Below are 26,107 nucleotides of genomic sequence, written 5' to 3' on the forward strand. Positions count from 1 at the left end.
CCCAACTAATCCAGCTGCTGTTGGTTCAGAGCTATAGACAGCAATAGATAAAAGAGGATACAGAGCAATACGACCATTCACCCTCTCATTCTATCGTCTTTAATCTCTCCTATCGATAAGTCTTGACGTCAGTCATATTATTTCGTTATTTCTATTTATTTACTGTAAGAAGCACACTGAGAAAACTCAATATCCTCCGGGATTATTAAAAGTATTTGTGATTCTGACTGATTCGCACCTTATATTGAGACATACAGCTGTTCTCCCTCTCACGGAGCGTCATGTTCACCTGCATGTTTTGGATTGTGACCCGCTAACCCCTGCCCATTTGTTTTCAAACATATTAAATTCTCAAAGATTCTCTGCAAGGACACCGCAAAGGGATTTGCTCCAGAGCAGAAATGCATTCCTCCAAAACCCTTACGATCACAGTTTCAAGCGAGCCTTTCACATTAGTCAAATTATTCCTTTGGGTGTTGTCGGGCTCATCTCTAGATAACATCCCTATTAACGATCTAATGTCAGTCTAATAAAAAAAAAAAAAAAAAGAAAAAATAGAATTACCTCATTTTTAGTGTGCGGTCTGGGGGGGGGGGGGGGGGGGGGGGTCTCTAAAAATACAACTTGTTAATAAAGTATTCCCAGGTCCTGTGTGACTGCAAATCATCACCAAGCTCAGTTTATTGTCTTTAGCCGTTATTAGCCGAACGCACGCTGCGGATGCGGCCTGTTGAGCCCGGCTCTTTGTGACATCTTAATTGAACCGAACGGTCGGTCACGGCCGCATGCATGGTGAGGCGTGTCTCCGACGATTGTTTATGAGGACCGGATTCCGTGGTGGCTTTGTGGCGCGCTCTGGTTTTGATTTAATGCTCATAAATGTCTGTTTATGGGCTGCTTTTCTGTTTGACCTATCTGTGTCTCATTTATGATAGTAAAGTATAAAATACAGCGCACCGCCGTGCTGACATAAAGCAAATAGATCCACCCCATCTATCCGTTTGCAGATTTTAAGCTCTTTCTGCGTTTGCTTTCACGGCGCCTGCGACGAGGCCTCCATTCAGGAGTGTTACGACTTGCACTTTGTATCGAATTTGAGTGAAAATGAGTTTATTGTGATTTCTACTGAGTGACGTCCTCCGTCTGAAGACAAGCAGCGTTTTCAGTGGCCTTGTGGAAATTAGCATATTATTAAAACATCTGTTTAACTGAAAGTATTGAAGATTTTGAAACCTATACCTTCGTTGAATCTAGCATCAGAACAACAATTTTGCCTATCATGCAACATTTTGTTCAGACACCTAAAAGATTCGTAGCGTTCTTAAAAGCCATAAAGAATCGAGCTAAATAACGATAGATACGATGGAGTTTCTTCTTTTTTCCTTTCAGCTGCTCCCGTCAAGGGTCTCCATAGAGAATAGATACCTTTATTAATCTCCAGGTGGAGACTGAATTGTCACAGCAGCCAGGTTAAAAAAACAAAAAAAAAACAACAAAAAAAAACAACAATAAAATGAGTAAAATTTAAATAAAAACACAATAAGAAAAAAATTAAATAAAAAAGAATTTGAAAAATTGAAATACAAAGAAAAATAATAATAATAATAATAATTTTTCGCTGTTTAACCCTCTTCTCTCACATAAACTAACATCTGTCTTGTCCTCTTTCCCTTTTATCTCCAGAACATCTAACATGTGCTGTCCCTCTGACAGACCCATTCTTGACCTTCTCCATCCTCCCTCCCTCCCAAAGAGGAACCTCCACATCTTCACCTCTGGGATCAGCGATGAAGGGAATAGCTGAGAGACAGCTGGCTAGTTTTAAACAGCGGCAGAAGCTCATCTGAGGAATGAAAATAACAAGCTGTGTTTGTTGTATTTTACCAAAAAGGTGCAGCAGGAGGGTCACCTGCAGAGAAGACAGGGTCGCCTGATCCAGCCTTACTGCTGATCATGCACAAAGTGGATGAGATTAAGTCACATCTCTGCAACGGTAATTTCAATGTAAGTAGCTCCCTCACCAGTGACGTGTGGTGGCGTTCATGGTTGGTGCCGCACTGACTTCATCACAATCGGATTTAGAAGCACATGAACCCTACAGAGTAGCTTATTCACCATTTGATTGGCAGCAGTCAACAGGTTATGTTTAAAATGTCAGCTTTATTTACACATACAAACTGTGCACACAAAAAGGCACATTTCATTAAAAAAAAAGTTATGGTCTTACCTTTACTTATAAATGATGTCAATGCAAATCTTATTTAGAAAATTGTCTACGTTTGGATATGTAATCCTCCATTTTGAAAGTGAGAAGAGGAAAAAACATAAATGAATGGCTAACTCGCTAACTTTAGCTTGCTGTCACTGTACTCTGCAACTGAGTCGCAAGAAAACTTGGTTGCGCCCCCTAGCATGAGGCAGGAGAACTGCGTGCCTCACTTTGCAGCTGTTTTATGATCCCTCAGCACAAGAAACGAGTAACACTCATAAAGTTGTTGAAAAAAACACCATATATTGGAAATGTAGTTCATATAGCAAAAGTGTTGAAACATTTTAATAGTGACATACAGAGAAATAGCAATACGATCTTAGTGCAGAGCATGCCAGCAGTCAGCAGTCATTGCAGAATCTACGTTGAGGCTCAACAGCCTCACTGCACGTCTCTTTTTAGTATTTGAACGGTAAATGTGAAAATCCAGCGATTTATAATAAAAATCTAAAACTGGTGTTAAAGTTAAATGAAAATTACCCTTACAGTGCAAATCACTGATAAATATAACCATTTAATTCTTTTTTTCATTTAACTTTTTTTTTTCCAAGATTGGCAAGTAAGGCACAGCCTCTCTTGCCTCCCCTGACTGCACTACACTATCCCTCACACACACAAACAAACAAACACACACACACACACACACACACACACACACAAACACAGACTAGGTCGCCAAGAGAAGGGGAGGGCTTTGAGCAGGGTAGGAGGGGCTACAGAGATTGGGATTACAAAGAGGGACCGGTTATGTAAGCGCTTTGACCTGGCAGGCTGGCGGCAGCTGCAGCCGGAAGCCGACAGAGACTCCGGGGATGAGGAAACTGCGCTGGTGACGCCGGTGATCCTCCTATTCTGCCACCTTCCAGGAGATCCAACTCTTCCATCTGTGAATGCAAAGAGGAGAGAAAGTGCATTTCGCGACAAGATGCTGCAAGATTAGGTCATTTCATCTGTGTGTGTTTATATAAAAATCATATTGAAATTTTTTCTTTCGATTCCACAACTCCTAATTCTTAAGCAAACGCATAAAGGAACATTAACTTATAATATATGGTTGCAATTTATTGATTATAGAATTATACTCATTAAATACACATTCATTCATTTGATTATAATTCTTAAAATCAGGGTGGCTCAGGGGTTAGTACCTCCGCCACATGGCCAGAAGGTCTCCAGTTGGATTGCCTTTCTTTGTGGAGTCTCCATGTGTCTCCTGGTTCCAAAAACATGTAGAAGGTTCATTGGACATCCTACATTTCTAGATGTGTCGGACATGAATGAAAAGGTGAGTGGTTGTTTTTCTCCAAATGTGACCCTGTGATGGACCGGTCCGAGACGAGCCCTCCCACCCAATCACAGCTGCGATAGGCTTCAGGGGTGTAGATAACAAATGAATGAGAAAAATAATTCATTCTTGTTTTCTGAGCTTACACACACACACACACACACACACACACACACACACACACACACACACACACACACACACACACACACACACACACACACACACATACACACACACACACACACAGCCATTGGTCTGACACGCTCTGGTGAGGATGCATGGTCGGGAATATGATAAGGAACACACACTCACACACACACAAACACACACGCACACATACTATGCAGGTGTGTATTCTGGGATGTGCCAGAAGGGTTGAGTGCTGGAGGGAGAGGTTCAGATCCCGCAGGGCGAGTTGCACTCCCATCAGCAAATTCCAGCCGTAGCAGAGGGAGGCGACGGATTCTTCTCCGGAGAGAAACACGGAGAAAAAGGAAAAACCCTCCCTAGATGTTTTCAGATGTTTGACGGCAAGTTTTTTCCTTGATGCTTTCACTGAAACTGTCTGAGGAGCTGGTTTGGAAAGAAGTGTGATGAGTGGTTTGGCGTGTAGTGATGCAGGCTGATTCTCACGGTGGACCATTATGTGATTAGGATTTCTGCCCAATAAATCCGGGTCCAGTGTTCGAGAGGAGCAACAGAAACATCACGGCCTGATTTTTGTGGGACCTCAGAAGCTGTGAAAGATCCGGGCTGACTGCGGAGCGGCAGAAGATTATGGCAGAGATTGGATTTTGGAATCTGTGTGACTTTAGAGAATGGAAATAATAAATGTCAGGAGCCCATCTGGGGTTTCTCCATCTTCTGTGAAAGGGATGGAGTGTGCTGTCTTCTCTTCCTTTCTTCAGAGGTCTCCACAGCCAATCATCTGCCTCCATCTAGCCCTTTCCTACCACACTAACTAACTTCCTGTCCTCTTACTCTCCATCCATAAACATCCTCTGGAGCCTGGCAGCTCCAACCTCAGCATCCTTCTCCCCAGATCTTCACCATCCATCCTCTGTCCATGTTCAGACCATCTCAGTCTGACTTTACCTCCAGAACATGCAATATGTGGGGTCCTCACTCCCAAAGAGGACCTCCACATCTCCATCTCTGCTCCCTCCAGCTCTGCTTCCTGTCTTCTCCTAATTGTTTCCAAACCAGATACCATGGCTGCTGTCACCTCCATCTTGTCCACCTTTCCTTTATTCCCACTTTACCCTTTACACTTTTTACCCGTGATACCTTTCTCCAGACTTTCCAAGTTCCTTCAACAAGTTCCTCTTCTCTACACTCTTCATTGCTCGGGACCGGTCACCCCTTAGTACTTAAACTCCTCCACCTTCTCCATCTCCACTCCCTGCAGCTTCACCATTCCACTTGGACCCTTCTCATTCACACACATGTATTCTGTCCTTCCTCAGCTAACCTTCATTCCTCTCCTCTACAGGTCATACCTCCACCTCTCTAGATGTTTCTCCACCTGCTCTCACAGTCATCTGCAATCATGGTCCTTGGATGTTCCTGTCTAGCCTTCCCTGTCAGCCTGTCCGTCACCATGGAGAAAACAAAAGGGGCTCAGAGCAGATCCCTGATGCTCTCACACCTTGTCATACATGTTCTGCTACCTTCTCTGCCACTCCAGCCTTCTTCACACGGCACACGTGGCAGGTCTCGCCGCCGTTAGCCGCATCGGCGTTTACATTTTTGACAGATGATTTGACGGACTGTCAGTTTAGTGGGTAAATCCAACAAACCTAAAAAGGAAGAACTTCTGACATAAGAACTTAAGAAGAGAACGGAGTAAGAAACATTTTGGTCTGATGGACCATTAGAGGGGAGGGCTCAGAATAACAGACGGCCCACCAAATATTTCAGATCCGAACCAAAACCTCAGGAGGATACATTATAATATGTGACGCCCCGATCACCCCCTTCCCCCCCAAAAAAAACAGAAAAGCTGCGGTGGGGTTTACGGAAAACATGCTGACGCAGGACTTCGCATTCTGCTTTGACCCAACCGGCCTGTGCCCAAGACCTTTGTGAACGATCGGGTTTCTTCAGAGGAAAAGGCGCTGACGTTCGAGGCAACGAAGCGTCTGAAACCGATCCTGCAACAGCGCAGAGAGGGTTTCTCCATGTTTAGATCTTGTTAGCAAGCACAAAGTCCAGGGGCGCAGGGTGAGAGCGGGGGTGGAACGAGGGCAGCGCGGATAGGGTCGGGTTCGGTTCCCGCGGCGTGGGCGGAGCCCCGCTGGATATCCGAGCCGCCCCGGAGAACCGCTTCTGGCGGCGACGCCTCCCGAAGACTCGGTCCAGGGTTTTGGCACGGGGAACCGCGACGGCACCGAGGTCCGTGCAACACTTTCTCCAGAAGACGAGGCCTCCGCGTCGGACCCAGACAGAACACACACCCCGATGGTAACTCTACACGACCTCTGCTGCACCGGCAGGCGGTGTGTGTTTGGTTTAGTCACGCCAGATCTTCAGATCAGAAACCAAAACACGCAGAGCGGCACGTATGAAACAAACAGAGGGACCTTATGATATTACGATGAAATACAACCCCACTGAACGTTAATCAGGAAAGTAGATGCTGCTAAAAAAAAAAAAAAACCTTGGAAAGAAAAAGCACAGGGAACCAAACCGCAGGGTGAAGCTGACTGCACCGCAAGATCTGATCCTCTCTTATAATCCAACCTTTCTGTCTGGTGTCGGGGCCATGGTTGTTATGGCTGGGGAGGCTCTACTGTCGCCCGACATGCAAACATCCTGCCAGCGACAGGCATGCCTTGTTAGTGTGCGGAGGGTCTCCGCAACCCCTGGGGACACCCGTGCTTTGGCTACACCGGGCCGGTCCGCCTCACAAATGAGGATAAGTGTCTGGATTGTGTCACTTTGCTGATTTTGACAAAGGTTAAAAGAAGGAAGGAACCTGTGTTTGCACAAAATGTCTGTGATTTCTTAGGAGATAATGAAATTTGAAAAGTTCCCATTGTGGGACGATTAAAGCCTCATTCTACCCCAAAATAAATTACGCAATCATGTGCCATTACACACGCAATGTTTTTTTTTTTTTTATTATTACGCCGTTTAACCTGATCTGCGAGAACGGCGACCACATACATTTACACGACAGCAAACAGGTCTGAGGGGTATGTTCAAACTCACGTCCTCTCTTTTGTAATCTCACCCCAACCTGCAGGACCATAAAACCACCACCAAGAGCCACGTAGATATGTTACATTTCATATTTCAACCAAACTGATACGTTTCCCGTTGCAGCTACACCGGACAGCACCGAAAGTTCCTGAAAACACTCAATGCAGCGAAAGGTCATCCTGCCCTAAAGCGCATTAAAACCAAAACTGGAGATTTTTTGGGGGGGGTGTCAGCAGTGAGAAACAAGTGATCAAGATGAAATAATTGAACTATAGCATGCCTTGGATCAGATGTGAACAAATGATTCATCCAGTCATTCATTCATCACTGCTGTCACAACAAGAGATTACAATCACCTTCCAAGCTTTTCAAGCTGCAGGTACAGATGCTACGGCGGCACTGTGCAAGCTGTGGCCAAACTTTTCAAGCAACACATTTTGGCTTAAAAGCCCAGGTTTTTAAGCCAAACGTCACCCCGCAGCCTGCACGGGGTGAATCGGCGGGGCGAGGAGGTGCGGGTGTCGGATGGGTCGGCCGTCCTGCGTCAGAGAACCTCAAACACCTTCTGGGTTCCGCTGCTGCCGCCCCGGACCGGTTTGCATGAAGGCTGATTGAAAAACAACACGTAGAAAAAAATTGATCTCACATCGACCAGCGCTTTTCTGCGAGTCCTGCAGGCCTGAAACACTCATTCTTTCATTCATTCACTCGTTCATTTTAGGGTTGCGGCGCATGTTGCAGCCTCTCTTAGCTGGACCGGTCCATCACAGGGACATATAGACACACAATCATTCACACTTCTTATGGATACAAAAAACATTTGCTTTGCTGCATTTGTTTTTCCGCTCAAGCTCGAACATCTGGAATATCGAGAAAAATATAGGATATTACAAGTATGACCATTATCAGGGATGAAGATGTGGGAGTGAAGACCAGGAGGATCAGGGGTGAATCCATCTCAGGGGAAAGCATGTTAGATGTTCTGGAGGTAGGGTTGGACTGAGATGGGGAGGAGGGATCGTGAAGATCTGGTAAAAAGATGCAGAAGTTGAAGCTACCAGGCAGGAGGTCTAGAGGAAGACCAGAGAGGAGGTTTATGGATGGAGGCACAGAGAGGGTGAGAGGAGAGGGTGAAATGCAGGCAGAAGGTTGGCTCTGCAAGAGGGAGCAACCCAAAGTGTTATAATTTGCTGACTCCATGATTTGTTTAGAATAAAAACTAATGTTCTGGTAATTTCCTCCTACTGGCTCTAGAAAAACCAGGCCAAAATAACATTCAACTTGACAGCTGGCCTGACAGAAGAGGCAGTACTTCATAGGCCACACTTTAGTGCACACTGGCCCCTCGTGGACAACCAGGGGAAGTGTCGGACCCGCTGCCATGACAACGGATCCTCTCCGCTCACACAAGGTGGAAAGAGACGTACAGGGTGGAGATGTTCTGTCCAGACCGCAACATTCACTCACATCATTTAGCACCACTCTGGGCGACGGGGTTTTCCAACCAAAGCAACCAGCTGGGATCTCAGCTGAGGAATACTGGAGGAGCAGGAGTTTGTGGAGGGATTGGCTGGAGAGAACAAAAACAATGGAGTTGCAGTGATCTACAGTGTCCAGGAGGTGACAAGGCTATGGACGAGGACATCTACTGCTTTTACAGACAAGAATAGACGGACCAGGTGATATCATTATGAGATTTAGAAGATAATGCACCATCTTGGATGACAACCTGACTGAATCTGAATGGAGGGATGGTGGAAGAGCCGGCCTGTGAATGGTGGAGGCCGTACTCACCGGGAAAACCTCAGCTTTGTTACCGTTAAGTTTGAGAACGTCAGAGAAGCGTGATTTGATCTCCATGAGGCAGTCGGAAAGGTTGGAAGGTAAAGAAATACAGCAGGAAGTCATCAGCGAAACTACGAAAGTTGCATTCATGGCGTCCGAAGCCGAGATAATGAACAGAAGGTGCCCCGGAACAGAGCTCTGGATGGATGGATGGATGATGGAGAGGAAAAGGAGTGTTGAGTTTTCCTGCGAGCGCAAAAGCCTTCACGGCGAATGCTGTATTTATTTAGCTTTTCCACATACATGAATCATATGTGCAATGTGGTCAAATATGCTCGTATTTACAAAAAAAAAAAAAAAAAAGAAATGAAAAACTAAATATACACAGAACTATACTACAATAAAGGAAGAGAATCCTTCAGCAATCCGTACGACAACAAGGTAGCAAATACAAACAGAACATGTTTGACACTTTGGGACTTGTGCAGATTTTCTTTTTTTTTTTACTACAAGGAGATAGTTTTTTTATATTGTACAAAACTGATGCACTGAAAATATGCCTGTCCTGGAATCTCCCGTGTACATTCTCAGGGTGTTGGGAGTATGAAACTAACAGGCTTTTGAGTTATTTCTTTTTAAATAAGACCACTTCATGAACCTGGGTAAGTTCGGCCATCGAATCTTCGCTCCCCGCAACGTTCAGTCGGACGTCTAATTGAACTGAATTCATCCTCGCTCTCGGCAAATGATGACAAACATCAACTTTAAAACGGTGTCCAAATCAAAAATTCCTTTACATACTAATGTTCACATAAGAGCGGGGTGCATGGGTGTGAAATATTTTCTAAAAAAGTCTGAACGTCCAATGTGTCACACCTGTGTTGCCGTGGAGACACCCCATGACCAACACACAATCCGGTTTTGGAAACCAATTTGCAAATCGAGGTGAGTTACAAAGGGGAGGTTGTTGTTGTTACTATGATGACGCCTTTAGTAAACGTTAGAAGCCATTTGTTTTCCAATTCTTTGGGGGATTGCGTCGCATGAACGAACACACACACGCGCACACGCGCACACGCACACACGCACACACGCAAATGGGTGCTGATGGTTCCAGTGGGGCGAACACCTGATAGATATCAAACCAGCCTGGCTATGTACAAAAGAGAAGGTACCTCCACGCCGGCAGTGCTGCTCTGGAATAACGGCGTGTTTGCACGGCCGTTGCTTCTCCTGTGACTCAATGCAAAACTCATCTTTTTTTTCGTGCCGTACCCGCAGTGCAAATATAAATCATATAAAATCTGAGAGGGCCCGGGGCGTTATTGTTCATCTCCTTGGAATAACGACTCAATACATCTGAACTGCAACTGTAAACGTGAGATGCTAAGACCACTGACCCATCGCGGGGGTCTCAAGCCGGCTTCTGCTGCGGATTAAAACCTCCAACGTCAGCTTAAGGGGGGAGGGAGGTGACTCTGAAAAACCTTATGAACATCCGTATTAGTAAGACAGGAACCAGTTTGCTGAAACGACCGCGAACGCGTGAACCTTAGCGACCGATCGCTTCCCTTCACAGAAGTCGTAGATTCTTAGGGCTTTGGAGAGAGGACGCTGAGCAGAGACCTCAAAAGGACCGGTATTTCTCTCCAACCCTGGTCGAAGATAACCTTCAGTTTAAGTTCTCCACAGGCAGGCGCTCTGAGTCGTGGATTTGAGGGTGAAGATGAGGGGAAGCAAAAAAAAAAAAAAAATCAACAAACATTTCTTTCTTGCCCAGTGCTGGTAGTGTGAGTCGAATTAGCAAATAATTAAAGAAAAGGAAGCCGGACGTCCTCCAAGCTGGAAGAAATTCTTAAAATAAATACTTTCTACACTTACAAATATATGTATACCCTTGCATTTATACGTATTGCCTGTGATTTATCCCAGCAGCAGCCCGGACAGTGCGTTCAGGTCCCTCATGTACGGGTTGTCGCTGAGGATGCGGTCGATTCGCTGTTTCTGGTCAGGAAATATGTCATACAGCTTCTTCTTTAGCTCCGACGTCTCTCCTGGGGAGCGTTGCGGGGGCGGCGAGGGCGAGGGCGAGGGGGATCTGTGGGGTGGGTGCCACTCCGGCGGGCCCGAGTGGGGCCAGTGCACGTTGGGGTGGCCGGTCTGGGGGGGCTGGGGCTGGGCCGCGGGCCAGGGGCCGGAGGAGATGTAACCCGGCTGTTGCTGCTGCTGCTGTTGCTGCTGTTGCTGCTGCTGCTGCTGCTGCGGTGGCGGCTTCTCCGTGGGCGGGCGTGAGTCATGTGGTCTCAGAGGGGCGGCGGTGACGGGAGTTTGCCTTGCAGGAGGAAGATGATAGGAAGTGTGAGGGGATGAACATTGACGGGTCTAACTTTTAATGATGGGATTCACACCCTGAGGATCAGAGATATTTGGAGAAAACTCTTTTCTTGTATTGTGCATCCCTTCAGTGTTGCATTATGAACATCGACTATTACGTCTGGACCCCTCTGGGAGTGAATTTGGATAAAAATAAAACAAAATAAGCTCCTTATTGGGTTATCGGAGATTGATTCTGTGATTTCACTTCAAGGATTATAATCGGCCATATAATCTGTTTTCTTGGGGCCGCTGGTCCTCAACTCACATCGACTTGCAGGGTTTCCACTTTTCGGACGAAATCCCGTAAATAATTAAAAAACACATTTCGACTTGAGACAGTGAGATGTAAAATTCAAATGCGATGCTATGCTGCGTCCGGATGAGACAGCATCCAAAATTTTATATTAAAAAGACAAAAAAAAAAAAAATCTTTCTCCATCCAAACCTCTTCTCCTACACCAACTAACTTCCTGTCCTCTTTCCCGTCATCTGTAAACCTCTTCTCTGGCGTTCCTCCTGCCTGGAACCTCAGCGTCTGTCTCCCCAGATCTTCCCCATCCCTCCTCTCTACATGTTCAGACTTTTATCTGCGGCACATCTAACCTGTGCTGTTCCTCTGATGGACTCATTCCTCCTCACTCCATATTTCCACCTCTCGGTGTCTCCAAACCAGGCACCACTTGAGAACCGCTGAGGATGAGACCTACCAGCTGTCTTTACGCAGGAAGATGTCAAGATGAGGTCCGTTCTTCCCCAGTGGATCATCAGGAATCATGAAGTGGTCCTTTGCAAACGTAAACTGGAGTAACCTGTCGATGACGCAAAGCTGACATTAGTACTTTTGAATTTCCCAGATGAACCCCGCCCACGCGAACGCTCGGGTCACCGTTCTTGGATGATCCTGCGCCAGGAGTCCGAGATGTCCACAAACTCCCTCAGGTTGTCGTTGGTCACAATGATCCCGCCTGTCGTCTCGGCCAGGTGGAGGAGGAACCTGAGCGTGCGAGACGGACAAACGACGTTTCAGAAACGGATCGCCAGACGGCACGGAGTCTTCCGGTTTTCTTCTTGGGAAACGTCAAGAGGTCAACGGGGGGAGAACATCGCACCTGTCATCATGTGCGGAAATCCTCTGGCCGTAGAACTCCCTGGAGGGAGTGAAGGAGAGCAGTCGCAGGTCTTCGAGCTGATTTAAAAAATGTTGCTCTGTAAAAATACAAGACGGCGTCAGCTTTTCACGGCAAGCACATTTGCCCAAGAGTCGCGCTGTGATTGTGCGCATACCCGTTGTGAGTTTGTCTCTCTTCTGGCGCCACTGAGGCACGAAAACGGTGATGTCCCTGTGGCCGCGCTTCCAGAAGGTCTCCACCGCCAGCGCTATCCCTCGGCAGGAGAAGAAGCGATTGAGGCCGTGGCTGCAGAGAGAGAGAGAGAAGGAAGAACGACACCGTGACTAAGAGTAGTAAAGGAAAAGTAGGATGGAGAACAAATATTCATCATTCCATCTGCTGTCAGACTGTACAACACCACAAACACGCCAACATTTCTTTGACTGTAGTACGCCGTTGATGCGTCTTGCCAAAATATTTCTTGTTTTTTTTGCACTGCCTCCAACTCTGCTTACCACCCTTATCTGTACAATATTCGTATTTATACTTCCTCCAGGACACTGTACTCATTATCATTTCATTTTTATTGCCCACATCTCCTACTGTATGCCTGTTACTTCTATAACCATCCCCTCAAAAGGCATTTCATTTGTTTCTTTTAATTTTTAAAATAATTTATTTCCTCCTTTTTTTGTATGTGGACTTGCTTATTTGTATCTATATCCTTTATTTGCACATTCTTCTCTTTAATTACAATTTGCACTCTTTCCTACCCTGTAATGCTGCAGTGACAACTGAATTTCCCCGTCGCAGGATCAATAAAGTCTGTCTCATCTTAAATACATTTAGGACAGAACGATGTGTAGTTTTTGCCTCTCCATGGAAAATAATGTATCTAATTGATTCATTCAGTATCTATAGTGCTTATCCTGCACTCAGGAACAACCCTGAGAAACTCCACGCAGACACAGAGAAAACATGGAGACTCCACACAGAAAGATGTTATTTGCATTATGTCAATGATGTTATTTTACAATTGAACGTAACAGTAGCAAATCTGATGATCATATACAAATATGACCACTCCATTTAGGTGCAAATGTCAATAAATTGAGGGCTTAATATCCTAAATTGAGGACTTTTTGGGGGAAATACAGACCACTGATTATTTACTTTTTGGACCTGAACGTGTGTTTCTCCCTCTGTGTTTTCCATGGCAACCCAAAAATATTTGTATAGATCCGCCCAGCACTGATGTAATTACGTGGGAGGTGAACCTCCTGTTCAAGGCGAGAGCGCATCTCGGTTTGAGACTTTAGAATCTAAAGCGCAGCGGACGACCAACAGTGTCCATTTAACAATAGTTGAAATCAGATTTTTCAAAATGCTTCAAAACAACATTAAGCATGAAATCAGCCGTCAGTAACTCCGAAGTCCAAGCTGTGGCAAACTGTTTATTTCACCCTGGCTTTTTTTTTTTTTTTTTTTTAACATATAAAAAAACAATAGCACCCAAGCTCCCGGCACATCACACGGGTGCTAGCGGTGACGTGCATTGTTTACGTGTGCACGTCGGATAGCTAGACTCAAAACCAGGGTTGTTAGGACTGGAAACCACAGGCAAGAAACATCAACAAGGATGTGAAACTCCTCGAGCAGCCTGTCTCGCCGTGCAAAACAAAAAAATTAGCTGCCACTACATTACACGGACATAAAACACTGTGTCCTTGGGCAATCATTAAGGGTTTCGGGGAGTTTCATATTCAGCGTCACTTCATTTGATAGACATCACACACCCAAAGCATTTTACTAAGCAGCAAATGATGCAGTTGGAGCTTCTCTAGGATTTAGAGTATTCAGTTTAGAATGCCCTCCATTAGAGGAAGGCATCAATCATTTTCCACCTATTTCTACATTGGGTAGCGATCAAAACAAAATCAACCTCCAAAGAGAGTTACTGGCCGAGTGTCAGGTTTGTATTAATGATCTCACTTGAGAAGAAAAAAGGGAAACATGGCCATTCTGGAAGGTGGAAACAAGGAGGTTCTCCTCGCATTCTGGATTGAAAATGTAAAAACGCACTGCTTCTGATGCAACTTTCCTCCATGCAGTATCTCTGCTTTATATCCCTGTGCGGCCGGATTGTCGGGTTTTGGAATGAAAAGTTCCTGGTTCGATTCCTGAGCTTCTCCTTGCACGTAGGAGCCTTGTTGAGCAAGACGCTCGAAGCCCTCGCTGCTACCATTGCGCTGCTATGTGGCAGCATGAGGGGTTTAAATGCAGAAGACTGAATGGACAGAAAACAGGGGCTTTTTCTTCTGCTAAGTAACTAAAAGTCCAAGATTTAACAAGCAAAGACCTGGATGCCGGAGGACCTTCACCGACATTTCTGTAATCTGACCTCTTATGGGGAACCTGGCAAGGTGGCGGTTTGTCACAAGGCACATGGTGGCTACAAGTTCATGCTCAACCATTCTCAGTGAGACTGCAGGACTTCGACTTCAACATAAACCTCTATGAAAGCTTGGTTACCAACAACAAGAACAAGAAACTGCAGAAGAAAATGATTGGTTCATTTTTTGCCCTTCTTTCAAGTTTCATTCAGAACATGCAAATAATAAATAAAAGCACATTGCTGCATCTGACATGGAAAAGACGTCCCTCACCGCCCCGGTCCGTCACTTATGGGATTACCCTCGATGATCACAGGTGGAGCTGTGATGCAAGATAAGGGACCTTCCAAACATCTTACGAAAGAGAAAGTGATCAGTGACAACACACGCTGAAATAACTGCAGAGACTGTGATGGAGCATTGTGGAACCCCTGCTTCTAGATTAGGAAAGTCCGGATATTAACACGAGAGCTATCGGTTTGAATGGGACGGCGAGCGCTGACGCTCCCGCTTTGAGAAGAAAAACCCCCCTGTTACAGTGAAAAGGTGGGGAGAAAGGTGACATTCAGTACTTCAGGTAAGATAACAGAGGAAAGGGAACAGGGAGAGCGGGGCGGGTCAAAAGAACAGAGGAGGAAGCGGTTGGGAAACTGATAAGTAAGGAACACATGCGCACGCCCGCACACGCACGCACACACACACACACACACACACACACACACACACACACACACACACACACACACACACACACACACACACACACACACACACACACACACACACACACACACACACACACACACACACACACACACACACACACACACACACACACACACACACACACACACACACACACACATCAATTAGCTCCTGACAATTTGCCCTGTATTTGTGTTCCACAAGTTTTTCTCTATGAAGGGATTGTTTTTGTTACGCCTCAAAAAGGAATTTTGAGCACACATACCTATTGCGTGTATATATATATATATATATATATATATATATATATATATTAAAACGTTAAATCAAACGTGGGAAATGCTCGTTGGATGGTTACTGGAAAACACTCAAGTTTTTTTTTTTCAAGTTTTCTTTTTTTTTTTTTTTACCAGAATCAACGTAGATTCTCAAAAACACCTTCATAGAAAACACCTCTCATCCACACAAGTCGTACCACACACACTCGCACACACGTACTCTCAGGTGATGAGTAAAAATGTGTGTGTGAGAATGTCGGCCGAGCTGTGCGTTGCCCACACTGCAGGGGCTGGAGTTGCAGCCCACGCCAAGTGTTTGTGGGCGGCGGCGGCGGTGACTGAAAGTCTGTATGATCTGATGTTTAAAAAAAAAAAAGCTATTTGAAAGGAAAATGCGGCGTGTTTTCTTCAGCTGTGAGAAATGACATCACTCTCAGTGAAGAATTCTGTGAGAGTCATCGCTCAATGCTATGCTAAGGTCCGCTTCCATTTATAAACAGGAAATGACAGAAAAACTGACTGAAGTGAAATCGCCATCTGAGCAAACTGGAGATCGTGCCCCTTTTGTGACCAGTTACTGTGGAATGTAATAGATTACTGCAAGGTGATCAGACCTACAGCGTTTGACGATATGAGTCGGTGGATTTGGATCGAGAAGCACTCCGTTCATTGCTGTCATTTCTGAGAGCGTGTAACGGAACACGACATGACAGTAGTTTATACCAGGCCAGAATTTAAATTCCATATATTCAACTTCCATATTTGACAAATACCTTTTAAGCAGGTAGGTTTTAATATAGACAAAAAAAAAAGTGCTCCGCCTAAAACGAACACACACACTACGCCAATTTTCTAATATTTTCTGAGGTTAATTTATATCACACATCATGACAACATAAAAAACACTGCTCTCTCAGTGATACCCGACTGGGAGATTGAATTAACTCTTAAGTCTTCTTCTTCTTTTCCTTTTGGTTTTTCCCTTCAGGGGTCGCCACAGCAAATCAACCTCCTTCATCTAATCCTCTGTATCGTCCTCTCTAACTAACTTCATATCATCTCTCACAACATCCATAAATCTGCTCAATTCCAGCATCCGTCGACCAATATATTCTCTATCCCTCCTCTGTACATGACCCAACCATCCCAGTCGGGCTTCATTGACCTTCTCTCCAAAACATCTAACATATACTGTCCCTCTGATGGACTGATTCCTGATCCTATCCATCCTGGTCACTCCCAAAGAGAGCCTCAACATCTTCATCTCTGCGACCTCCAGCTCTGCCTCCTGTCTCTTCGTCAATGTCACTGTTTTTAGACTTTACACCTTTCCTTTTATTCTGACTGAAAGTCTTCTATCACATAGTACCCCTGACACTTTCCTCCACCCATTCCAACCTGCTTGAACCTGTTTCTTTATCTTTTCAACACTCTTTGTTGCTCTGCACTGTTGACCCTAAGTACTTGAAATCCTCCAATTCTTGATCTCCACTCCCTGGAGCCTCAATGTTCCACCTGGGTTCCTCTCATTCACACATATATTCTGTTTAATGATCTCCAGGGTGACAGTTGCTAAATCTCCAGTGGCCATTCATATGTTGTTTTCCAAGTGTGTCAACATTCTGGGGCCAATACACATATATGGGCGTTGTTAGTTTTCCTTCAGATTGTGTAACAGGAAGATTAACAACTAGTATGCAATCTCCTCCACACACCCAGCTGATAGGTGTTAAAACAATCTCCAATGCACATTTGTATTTCTGTTCTTGTCTGACAGCAGCTTTTAATGTTCAATATTATGTGCGCATTCACTCACGCCATAGCCACATTGCTGCCGTCGATGATAATGTGCCGGAGGTTGGGCCGTCCTGGCTCGTTCGGCAGCTTCAGAGTGTAAGCCGTCCTCAGCGACTGGTGGAAACGTGCGAAGCCGGTAACCGGCGGCGCCTGGGAGTCGTCTGAAGGAGAAGTCCTGGCTCCTCCCCCGGGGAACCCAGTGTGTCCGATGGTTTGATACGCCGAAGCCGAGGGTCGGGTGACAGGGGGAATCGACTGAAGACGGAAAAATAAACAAGTTGGTTACAACAAAACAAATACGTCCTGATTTTTTTTTATTAACCATCTTTCAGTATTTTCATGGCAGCTGCGCCTTTTCCCTTGTGCAGAATCTGAGGAAACCACGTAATTAACAAAGGAATACAACTCAAGTCATACATACACTGGGTGCCGGAGCCAGAGAGGTGGTGGTGGTGGCCGTCAGCCACTGAGGAGGGTTGCGAAGCGCAGTCACGCTCTCAACTTTCAGCGGACCGCCTAAAGTTTGTGTCCCAACTCGCGACAGATAATCTCTCTTGGAGACTATGGTCCCTCCCCGCGCCGTATAGTCCGTCTTGGATCCGTTCTGGCCGTCGACATGCGCCGCAGACAGCCGCTGGGAGGCCTTGCTATCTGCCAGTTTGCTTTTTGCGGACATGACTTCGTCCTCATCGTCGTCGTCGTCGATGATAATAACCTCGGCCGTTCCCGCTCTTTCTTGGGCACTGGAGCTCCTTCTGATAGAGATGGCCTGTAACGCACATATCGTAATAGAAAATGGCATTTCAGATATTTTGCAAAGATCATCCACATCATTTGTGAAATTTTTACTGTATTTTTTTTTGCAGATGGTTTACATGTGCTTAAATAACAGGACTTATCACAATAGAAATTTGGACACAGTTGCACTTTGTAATGCACAAAGTACAACTGTGTTTGTGTTTGTGTGCGACACATCAAAATGAGCCATATGTTCGAATTGTATATTAGAAATTGACGATAGGCATGGTTTTCAGATGGAGATACACGGACATGGTAGGTCCAAACCCACTCTGCTTGACCAAGATGTGACGTAATTGAAGTAATTCTTTAAAAATTGTATCGCTTTGCTGCGGTGCATCCCTGAGTATGCAAAAGAGGCTAACGTTTGCATATTGGGTGCTTATATTGTTTGTCCCAGTCAAAAATTAAATAAAATCAGCTACACCATTATGCATTGCGGCTCTACTTTTCTATGAGGTGTTTTCTTTTGCAATCCTTACGTGACGTTCCTATTCTGGAGGGCTACTAGGGTTTCATTGATTTTCTTTGTAACATCGGCTGATGGCTGACTTGCCATAAACCAGTTCTTCATCATTACAATTTATTGTTTTTTCATGACTTTGCTGATCACAACTGTGCATTTATTCTTTTAGGGGCCATATTTTATTAAATCACCCGCGCCTATTACATTGCCATTTTTTTTCTCTGATTGGTCTGATTCGTTCATGAAATTACACAAGTTTTAAATTCACCATCATGACGTCATTTGCATTAGCAGCTCCATGGAACTGCGAATTTCTGACCACAAAATAGAGTGATTAATTATGATAGCTTTAAAATCTGTTTGATTCATAAAGCAGCTGTGATGGAAAATACTGACCACTAAACTGCGCTTCCGTTAAAAAAATCCCTTTTGTTTTTTGACTTTGAAAACGAGTTACGACGTTAAGATTAACTGATGTAACGATGACAACTTCGATAACCATCTGGGCTGCTTCCTTTTCAATTGAATAAAATAAGAGAAGAGGGGCAGTTTGGGTCGCTGGAAAAGTACCTGTTGGGTGCCGGTCTCGCTGCTGCTGCACTGCCTCCGGTGGCCCAGACCGTTACTACTGGCTCCGTACTTGCTGGGTTTGATGTTCTCCTTGGACTGGCCCGGCTCCACCAGTAGCCTGCCTTTCTCGTGCTCCATCTCTCGGAGCAGAGAGACGGTGGCGGAGGAGGAAGTGTCCGGGGAGCGTGCGGAGTTGAGCTTTTCTTTCTGTCCTCTTTTTGTGGCCTCGTCGCAACGCTTCGTCTCTGCGACGATCTTCTCCAGGATGAGGAAGGTGTCTTGCGTCTGTCCGGTCTCCTTGATGACGCGCTCCACAACTTCCTGCTGGTATCCCATCGTTCTGAAGACAATTTTATCCCAAATTTTTTATTTTGCATTTACAAAAACGGTTAGAAGGTAAACGATAAAGACCACGTGGATTTCCTGGTATAGTAAATCACTTTAAGATGCTAGAATTTCAAATGTTTCACCTGAAGAAGTTCACCAGGCAGCGGAGGTTGGTTTCCGGGCTGACAGCCTCTCCTTCATCTGAGACGGCCTCACCGGACACCAGCATGATTGGCCCGGCGACAGTGTTTGCTTTTGCGGAGGATAAGACGGACGATGCCGAGGAGGGGGTTTTGGATCTACAGCTGCCGATGCCCCCTTCAGCTTCTCTCGCTCTCGGCCGCTCCCGGTCCCGCGATCTGTCCGGAGACTCTTCCCTTCGCTCCAGAGAATACTGCCTCTTTGTGTCCCGGGTCTCGCTCTCGGAGGAGCGGCGCTTGTGGGAAGGCCGGGCGCCATTTAGCAAAACCGTCTCTGCACCCGAGCCTACCCCTCCTTCCGATGCTTTACCGCCTGAGTCTCCAAAGGACACCACCCCTCTCTCCTCGAAGCTGGTGTCCAGGATGCGGTTGGAGAGCTCTGTGACCGGGGTGCTGCTCTGCGAGCGGTCCTGCTCGATATCCGCCATGCCCAGATGCAGCGTGTGGGTCAGGTGAGTCTGGACGCAAGAAAAGAAAACAATGACCAATCAAGTACAGGAAGTTACCTTCAAAAAAACCACAGCTGGAACAGACTCATAGCAAATGAAAACACTTCTTATCTAGTGACTGGAAAGTAGTTGCCAATACCACAACTAAATAAGTTCAACTTAGCAGTTTTTTGGTTACACTGGGTGAGTTCCTTTCATGGCGCATTGTCCAAATTGTGTTTTTTGGAGCGCGTGCAAAGACAGATTTGCATGAAGAAATGTATCCACGGACCAGAGAGGCTGAGCCGCTCGCACTGGTCGGGCTGTGGGCCAGGCCCAGCAGCTCTTCCTTCAGGGCGCTGGGTAGCAGTAGAAGTTCCATGGTGTATTTATCGTCTTTCTCCTCGACGAAGAACTTGAACGCCCGTTTCACCGCCGGCTCTCGGTCGCTAGGCAGACTCCGCTTCTCCTGGAAGAGCAGACACAACTGAGCAGGCCGACAGGAAACGGCAAGAACATTTTATACACATTTTTGCTGAGCTTCAGAGGCGAAGGTCTAACTATTTTTAATTTTTTGAGCGTTCCATGTCCTCCTGCCACTAATCTACACAGATCTGTGTGATCATTATGATAAAGTCTTACCTGGAAGAGTGCTACGAATTGCTGAACTCTGCTCTGGGCCATCACCACTGGCTCAGCCTGCCCCAGTAGCCGCAGGCGGCCCGGCACGGGAACCAGAACCTCTGCGCTCGTGTCTCGTATTAGTCTGTCCAAGAAGAGACCCCGTGCGCCGGCAAAGATACAGTGCATGTCCACTGGGTACCGCTCTTCTTTATGCAGCTCTGGGTCGCACAAACCCCTCACGTATTCCTGCAAAAAAAAAAAGAAGAAAAAAACGGTAATTTTCCCAGAAAAGACCGCATGACTTGTGGCGCTATAGCGATGTTTACTAGTCCGTGAGAAGATGCCGTGACTCAACATTTTGTTGATTCTGATTTAATCTCAGACTGAATGCTGCTTATGACAACATGCTGGAGCTTTACAAACAATTGTTACCACGCTTCATGTGAAATTCATATATTTCATGGACTCTTAATTAAGAATCTGCTAAGCTAACACATCCAACATCTCCATAAAACCAAAAACAAGAACTAATACACTGATATTATCCAAACTGATAAGAAAGAGGAAGTAGCAGACCACCTACAAGGACTAGAAAAGCACAAGAACACTAATGTGCATTTTTAATGACACATACTGCTAGCTGACACATGCCGAAACCAAACGCTGCCGGTGATTCAGGGAATCTCCAGGCTATGGGAAATGTTTGGATGAATCAGCTGTAGGAGGGTGTGGTGACCACATCACACAACAGCGCTACGTTATTTTGAGACTCCATGCGAAGACTTTAAAGATGACTCAACGTGACCCCTGATGTTAAAGAGTAAAGAGAAAAAAAAAGAGGAATGTCACTGCTAAAAGAGAATCACCTCGAAAAAATTTGGGCGTGTCTTAGAGAACGAAACTATATGGAGGGGATTTACTGTACTTTTGGTCCTTATAAATAGCAGCATCTCAAATAGTCCAATGAACGTATATTGAGGAAACTGGTAGTGTAGTCATGCATATTGAATTAGCTTATCTGTCCACCTGCCTTAAGATTATGAAGACTACCAACAAGTAACCTGAAAAATTATTTTGCAATAAAAAGATGAGATATGACTATGAGATATTCAATTCATGTGGTTGTAGGTCAAATTCTGTGGTTAAAACACAGCTGATTTTTGGTCAGGAATGTGGTAGGACTTTAGCCAAGTGCCTATCAAGGCAAAAAAACAAAACAAAACAATACGGACAAAATGCTAAATATTCACAAGATATTACATTTAACATGACAAACCCAATAACTTTCGTTTAAGCCCCAAACTTCAACATAAAGGGGACTTGAGTTATGGACCTCTAAAAAGTGTCTATGAAACCAACTCCATGTGGAGCATGGTGCTGAGCCGAACCTCACTGATGCTAGAATAGGAAGCCTTATGAGCGGAGGCTGACAACAGGAAGTGTAAATAACAAATGCAAAAAATTCACCCAGTTTCAATCACATGTCATGTTTAGACCACGGTTTCCTGCAAAACGCCAGAAACAGCTGCAAAAATCTGTCACATAAGTCGGTTCGGTAATCAGTGCAATGGTGTGAGGTGACAGGAGTTTAATATCTAAATAAGACGCAATTAAAATTCTTTCCCCTGTTTGGAAAAACAAAACCCTTTGTCAAATTCAGTGTTTGTGAATTTGTGAAGAAGAAATAAAAGTTTCCTATTGGCCTAACATTCTGCTGTGATCACAATCACATCATCGAAATCCCTTTATTGCACTGTCACAGTTACAAAGCCCACAGGGAAACACTTATGACTGTGGTGACCTTTGACATGGGTTCCACAAGCTGACAGCTCACACGCGGCACCCTGAGTTGACCGGCAGAGGATAAACAGCTCATGAATGGGAAGGAAACACTTCCGTGGGAAAATACAGACCAAAAAAAAAAGACCCCAATATAATGCAAAGGAGGTTTACATATTAAGCATAAAATGACCTGATAATTACTCATAATACATACTTTTAGTATATTTGTGTTGGGTCCAACTTTCCACCACTTTGTATTCGATGAAAAAAATTCATTTAGTCCTTTATTCCATGACGCCATGTAAACTTGTGACATTTTCAAATGACTTGTTTTCTGACTGTCTGTTGCCGACGTGAAAGGAGCACCCATAAGACGACCTGGCACATCACACAATTTCTGACCAACTACTGTAGTTTCAATACTGAGATGTTTGGGGGGCTTTCGCGTACAGATTTCGAGAATATCTCATCTCATATACATACACATCTACTGTGTGTGAATATATATATATATATATATATATATGTGTGTGTATACACACACACACACACACACACACACACACACACACACATACATACATATGCAATTTTTTCAAAATAGCTTATATTTCTTGCAAGAGCTATTTCAGCTGTCATCATTGATTTATGATACAGGAGTTAGCAAACTCCGCAAAAAATATCATCATTTAATGCTGGTCACATTTTAGGTCAGATACAAATATTGTTTTGTGCGTTGCTGTATTCAATATGACAAGGGGATTCATTTAACTTGCCTGTATGTCAATTTGATTGAAAGTTTTGAATATTTGATTTTCAAACACGTGTCCTGTAGGATCACATTATCAACTGCCAATGACAGAATATGCCAATGACAGCCTTCAGATTTGCATGTTTCCATTTGACTTTTGAAATGGGCTGCGTTACATAAAATGGCCCTCAAATAATAATACATGTGACTTAAAGGCAGCTGTCAGGGGCTGTCAAGGGCCCATAAAAAGTTGACCAGGAGAGAAGAGGGCACGGTTCTGTCATTTTGGGTGGCTTTTAGGACCTTGGGTCTTGGTGTAAGGGTCTCACGATGTGAGCTTTAGTGACATTTTACTGATCTATCTATCTACAAAATATAGGGTTGGGGGTCTGACAGCCTGTTGGCTCCGGGCATCAATTTGAGGGGGGCATTCAATCAGAGAATGAAATGAGGTAGTAAGTTTGAAATTTCAGTGGTGATAAATCAATTTTTGGTGGTTCACTGCAATGCAGAAGCAGTTGTTACCCTTGTATCTCAGATCTGAGATGAGATTCCCCTTCTGTCTCGAGAAAGTTGGTACTTCTTCCCATCCGCCGACATGCATGGCATGATGTACGTAACTGTTAGTTTCTGTGTCACTTCGAGTCACAACTCCTTTTTTCTTCAGGTTTTTGGGGATCTAGATTAGTTATTTTACCTACTCAGGTCAGCACTAGTATATTTTTTTTCAACCCTTGTGTGGGGTTCAGGTCTGTGGGACCCGTCTTCACTTTTAAGTGTGTGTGAGTGTGCCCATAGACCCGAACACCACACAAGGGTTAATTTTTTTTGGTGATATTTAATGAAATTTTAACGTGGAAGGTTTCTAAACGCTGCGTGTGAAAGGTCATTTTCAAAACTGAAATTAATAAACACAGATCTGAGATCTTTGTCACAGGAGCGACGGAGCAACCCAGCTTTACCAAACATTGAAAAACAATTTCTCCCGACCGACGAACGACGCGAAATCGTTCAGGCGGCTTAAATTGGGGAAAAAGAACCGAATCAATTGGATTGAATCATATCAAAATCGAGTAAAGCCCGTATCTCATGTTGCATCTGCGTCTATATATCCAAAACACTTAACTTTCTCATCATACTTCTCAGTACATTTGGCCTGATACATACTTGAATCTTGGGGGGCATATACAATGAAGATATCAAAACACAAGGTGATTATCAAAACACTTTCCTTGCTCAGAATACTTCTCGATACATTGGGCCCTTTACGTGAGTCTTGGGGGGTAAACAATGAAGATTTGCCCCAGGCCTCAGCAGACCTCTGCCCGCCCCTGCCCTGTGGGGGGCCAGGCTCCATGTAAACACTGTCCTTTTAGCTGTACTCTGATTTAAGCTAGCTGTGCCTTTTAGCTAGCACAACAGGTGCTAATCAACGAGAGGCGGTACACCTGTTCCCTGGAGTCCCCGGTTCGGTCGTAGCTGTGCGTTTAATTCGGATTTAATGTGAGAAATAAGAAAAACGGCGCTCTTACTTTCGCTTTTGACACGTCGTCCCGGTTACCCCGAAGCTGTAGCCATATCTGCCGGGCGGTCTTGCTGCCGTGCGGCTGTCCCGTGTGGTCCAGCAGACCGATGATGGTGAACGTCACTTTGAAGACCTGCTCCACCCGCGGCCTGGCGCACCTCAGCTCCTCTTCCTTGTCCTCCAGCACGGTGAACTCGTCCACGGTGGGCGCCTCGGCAGCCGGCGGCGGCAGTAGCCTGCCGGCCGGATGCTCCGGGTACGCTAGCTCGGCGACTCGCCTCATCCCGAGGAGGGGCCGCGTTGTTGACATTCCGCCTCGGACGCACCGGCGCTCCGCGCAGCGACGCCTCAATTCTGGCAACTTCTGGCGGCGTAAGTACACATCCCCGTCTCCATGGTTCTCCTCCGGGGGGTCTGCTGAGCGTGGGGGCGCCGCGGCGCGAACGGCTGGCGGGATCTGACGGCGTGAAAACACCGCGGCGGGGGGAAGAACTAATAACTCGGAAGCCCCGACTGACGTATCCGGAAAGTCCCACTGATGACGTCATCAAAACACGACAGCAGCCGCTCGCCGCGTGCGTTGTGGGCGCGCACACGTCGGAGATGTTTTCCTCAACAACAGTGTGTGTATATGTGTGTTAGTCTGGACTTCCTCTCCGCTTTGTCAAGGCAAGTTGGATGTTTACTTGCACGCTAACAAGTCATGACACTTTCCACGCAGAGCAGGTCTGGGCCAAAATGTTTCAGAAGTAACCCAACTTCTTCCTCGGACAGATGCGGGCGGCCCTCTGCCTCGACCGGTTTGCGCAGACATGATCTATCACCACTAACACCAGATGCATGCTAATAGTGCTAATGCTAATAATAATGATGGCGAGAAGCCGCAGCAGATCGCTCCAACGCATTTCCACAGAGAGCAGAACCGTGTTCTGGACCGCCATCTACTTCTTTTTCCTTCAGATGCTTCCTTCAGGGGTCGCTGTTAGAATATTCTGTTATAATACATTGTGTTTACATACATTCATTGTATTTACTTATTTCGAGGACGCTCACGTCAAGAGAGGGTCTTGCAAAATCCCCAACGTCAAATTATAGAGTCTCCAACCATACACCATTATTCCACTATCAATTGCAAAGACTGTAAAATGTAACTGCGAGACCCCATCATGTAAGGTGAAGGAATGCGCTACCCTGCTGGTCCAATGACACCCCCCGGGGATAATCGACTAGAGCCAGGGGGTCGGAGGAAGTTATCAGGACTTCCTCCGAACCGCGACTTCGATCAAAGCACGGTTTTACACAACCCAGGTGCTCACAGTCCAAGAGAGTGTAAACCAGGGGTCGGAGGAAGTTTATCAAAACTTCCTCCGACCAACAGCTTTGATCGAAGCGCAGTTTACGAGGCCCGCACCCCAGATGGCCGCACTCCTAG

At 45.5% G+C, this 26,107-nt stretch overlaps 1 protein-coding gene across 1 annotated transcript; it reads right to left on the reverse strand.

Annotated features, from left to right (window-relative positions):
• Window positions 1–8,782: 8,782 nt before the first annotated feature.
• n4bp1 (nedd4 binding protein 1) lies at window positions 8,783–25,114 on the reverse strand. Its single transcript, XM_086163198.1, has 12 exons — window positions 24,683–25,114; window positions 20,636–20,863; window positions 20,286–20,462; window positions 19,509–20,023; window positions 19,039–19,378; window positions 17,626–17,973; window positions 17,224–17,459; window positions 12,207–12,337; window positions 12,032–12,128; window positions 11,809–11,916; window positions 11,630–11,731; window positions 8,783–10,878 (listed from the first exon to the last, which is right to left on the reverse strand). Exons 1-12 carry the CDS (start codon window positions 24,983–24,985, stop codon window positions 10,470–10,472), a joined length of 2,994 nt encoding a protein of 997 aa, XP_086019324.1. The 5' UTR covers window positions 24,986–25,114; the 3' UTR covers window positions 8,783–10,469.
• Between the last annotated feature and the right edge of the window lie 993 nt (window positions 25,115–26,107).

Source organism: Fistularia commersonii, chromosome 17 (assembly GCF_037954325.1).
Source record: "Fistularia commersonii isolate RoL2024-O1a breed Wild chromosome 17, RoL_Fcom_v1.0, whole genome shotgun sequence".
In the NCBI taxonomy this organism is placed as follows: domain Eukaryota; kingdom Metazoa; phylum Chordata; class Actinopteri; order Syngnathiformes; family Fistulariidae; genus Fistularia; species Fistularia commersonii.

Coding starts and splice junctions, on each gene's coding strand:
- n4bp1 (XM_086163198.1), bottom strand. CDS start 24,985: ATGTCAACAACGCGGCCCCTCCTCGGGATGAGGCGAGTCGCCGAGCTA. Junction 20,463..20,635: donor AATTCGTAGCACTCTTCCAG/GTAAGACTTTAT, acceptor CTGCTCTTCCAG/GAGAAGCGGAGTCTGCCTAG. Junction 19,379..19,508: donor TGCCTGGTGAACTTCTTCAG/GTGAAACATTTG, acceptor AATTGTCTTCAG/AACGATGGGATACCAGCAGG.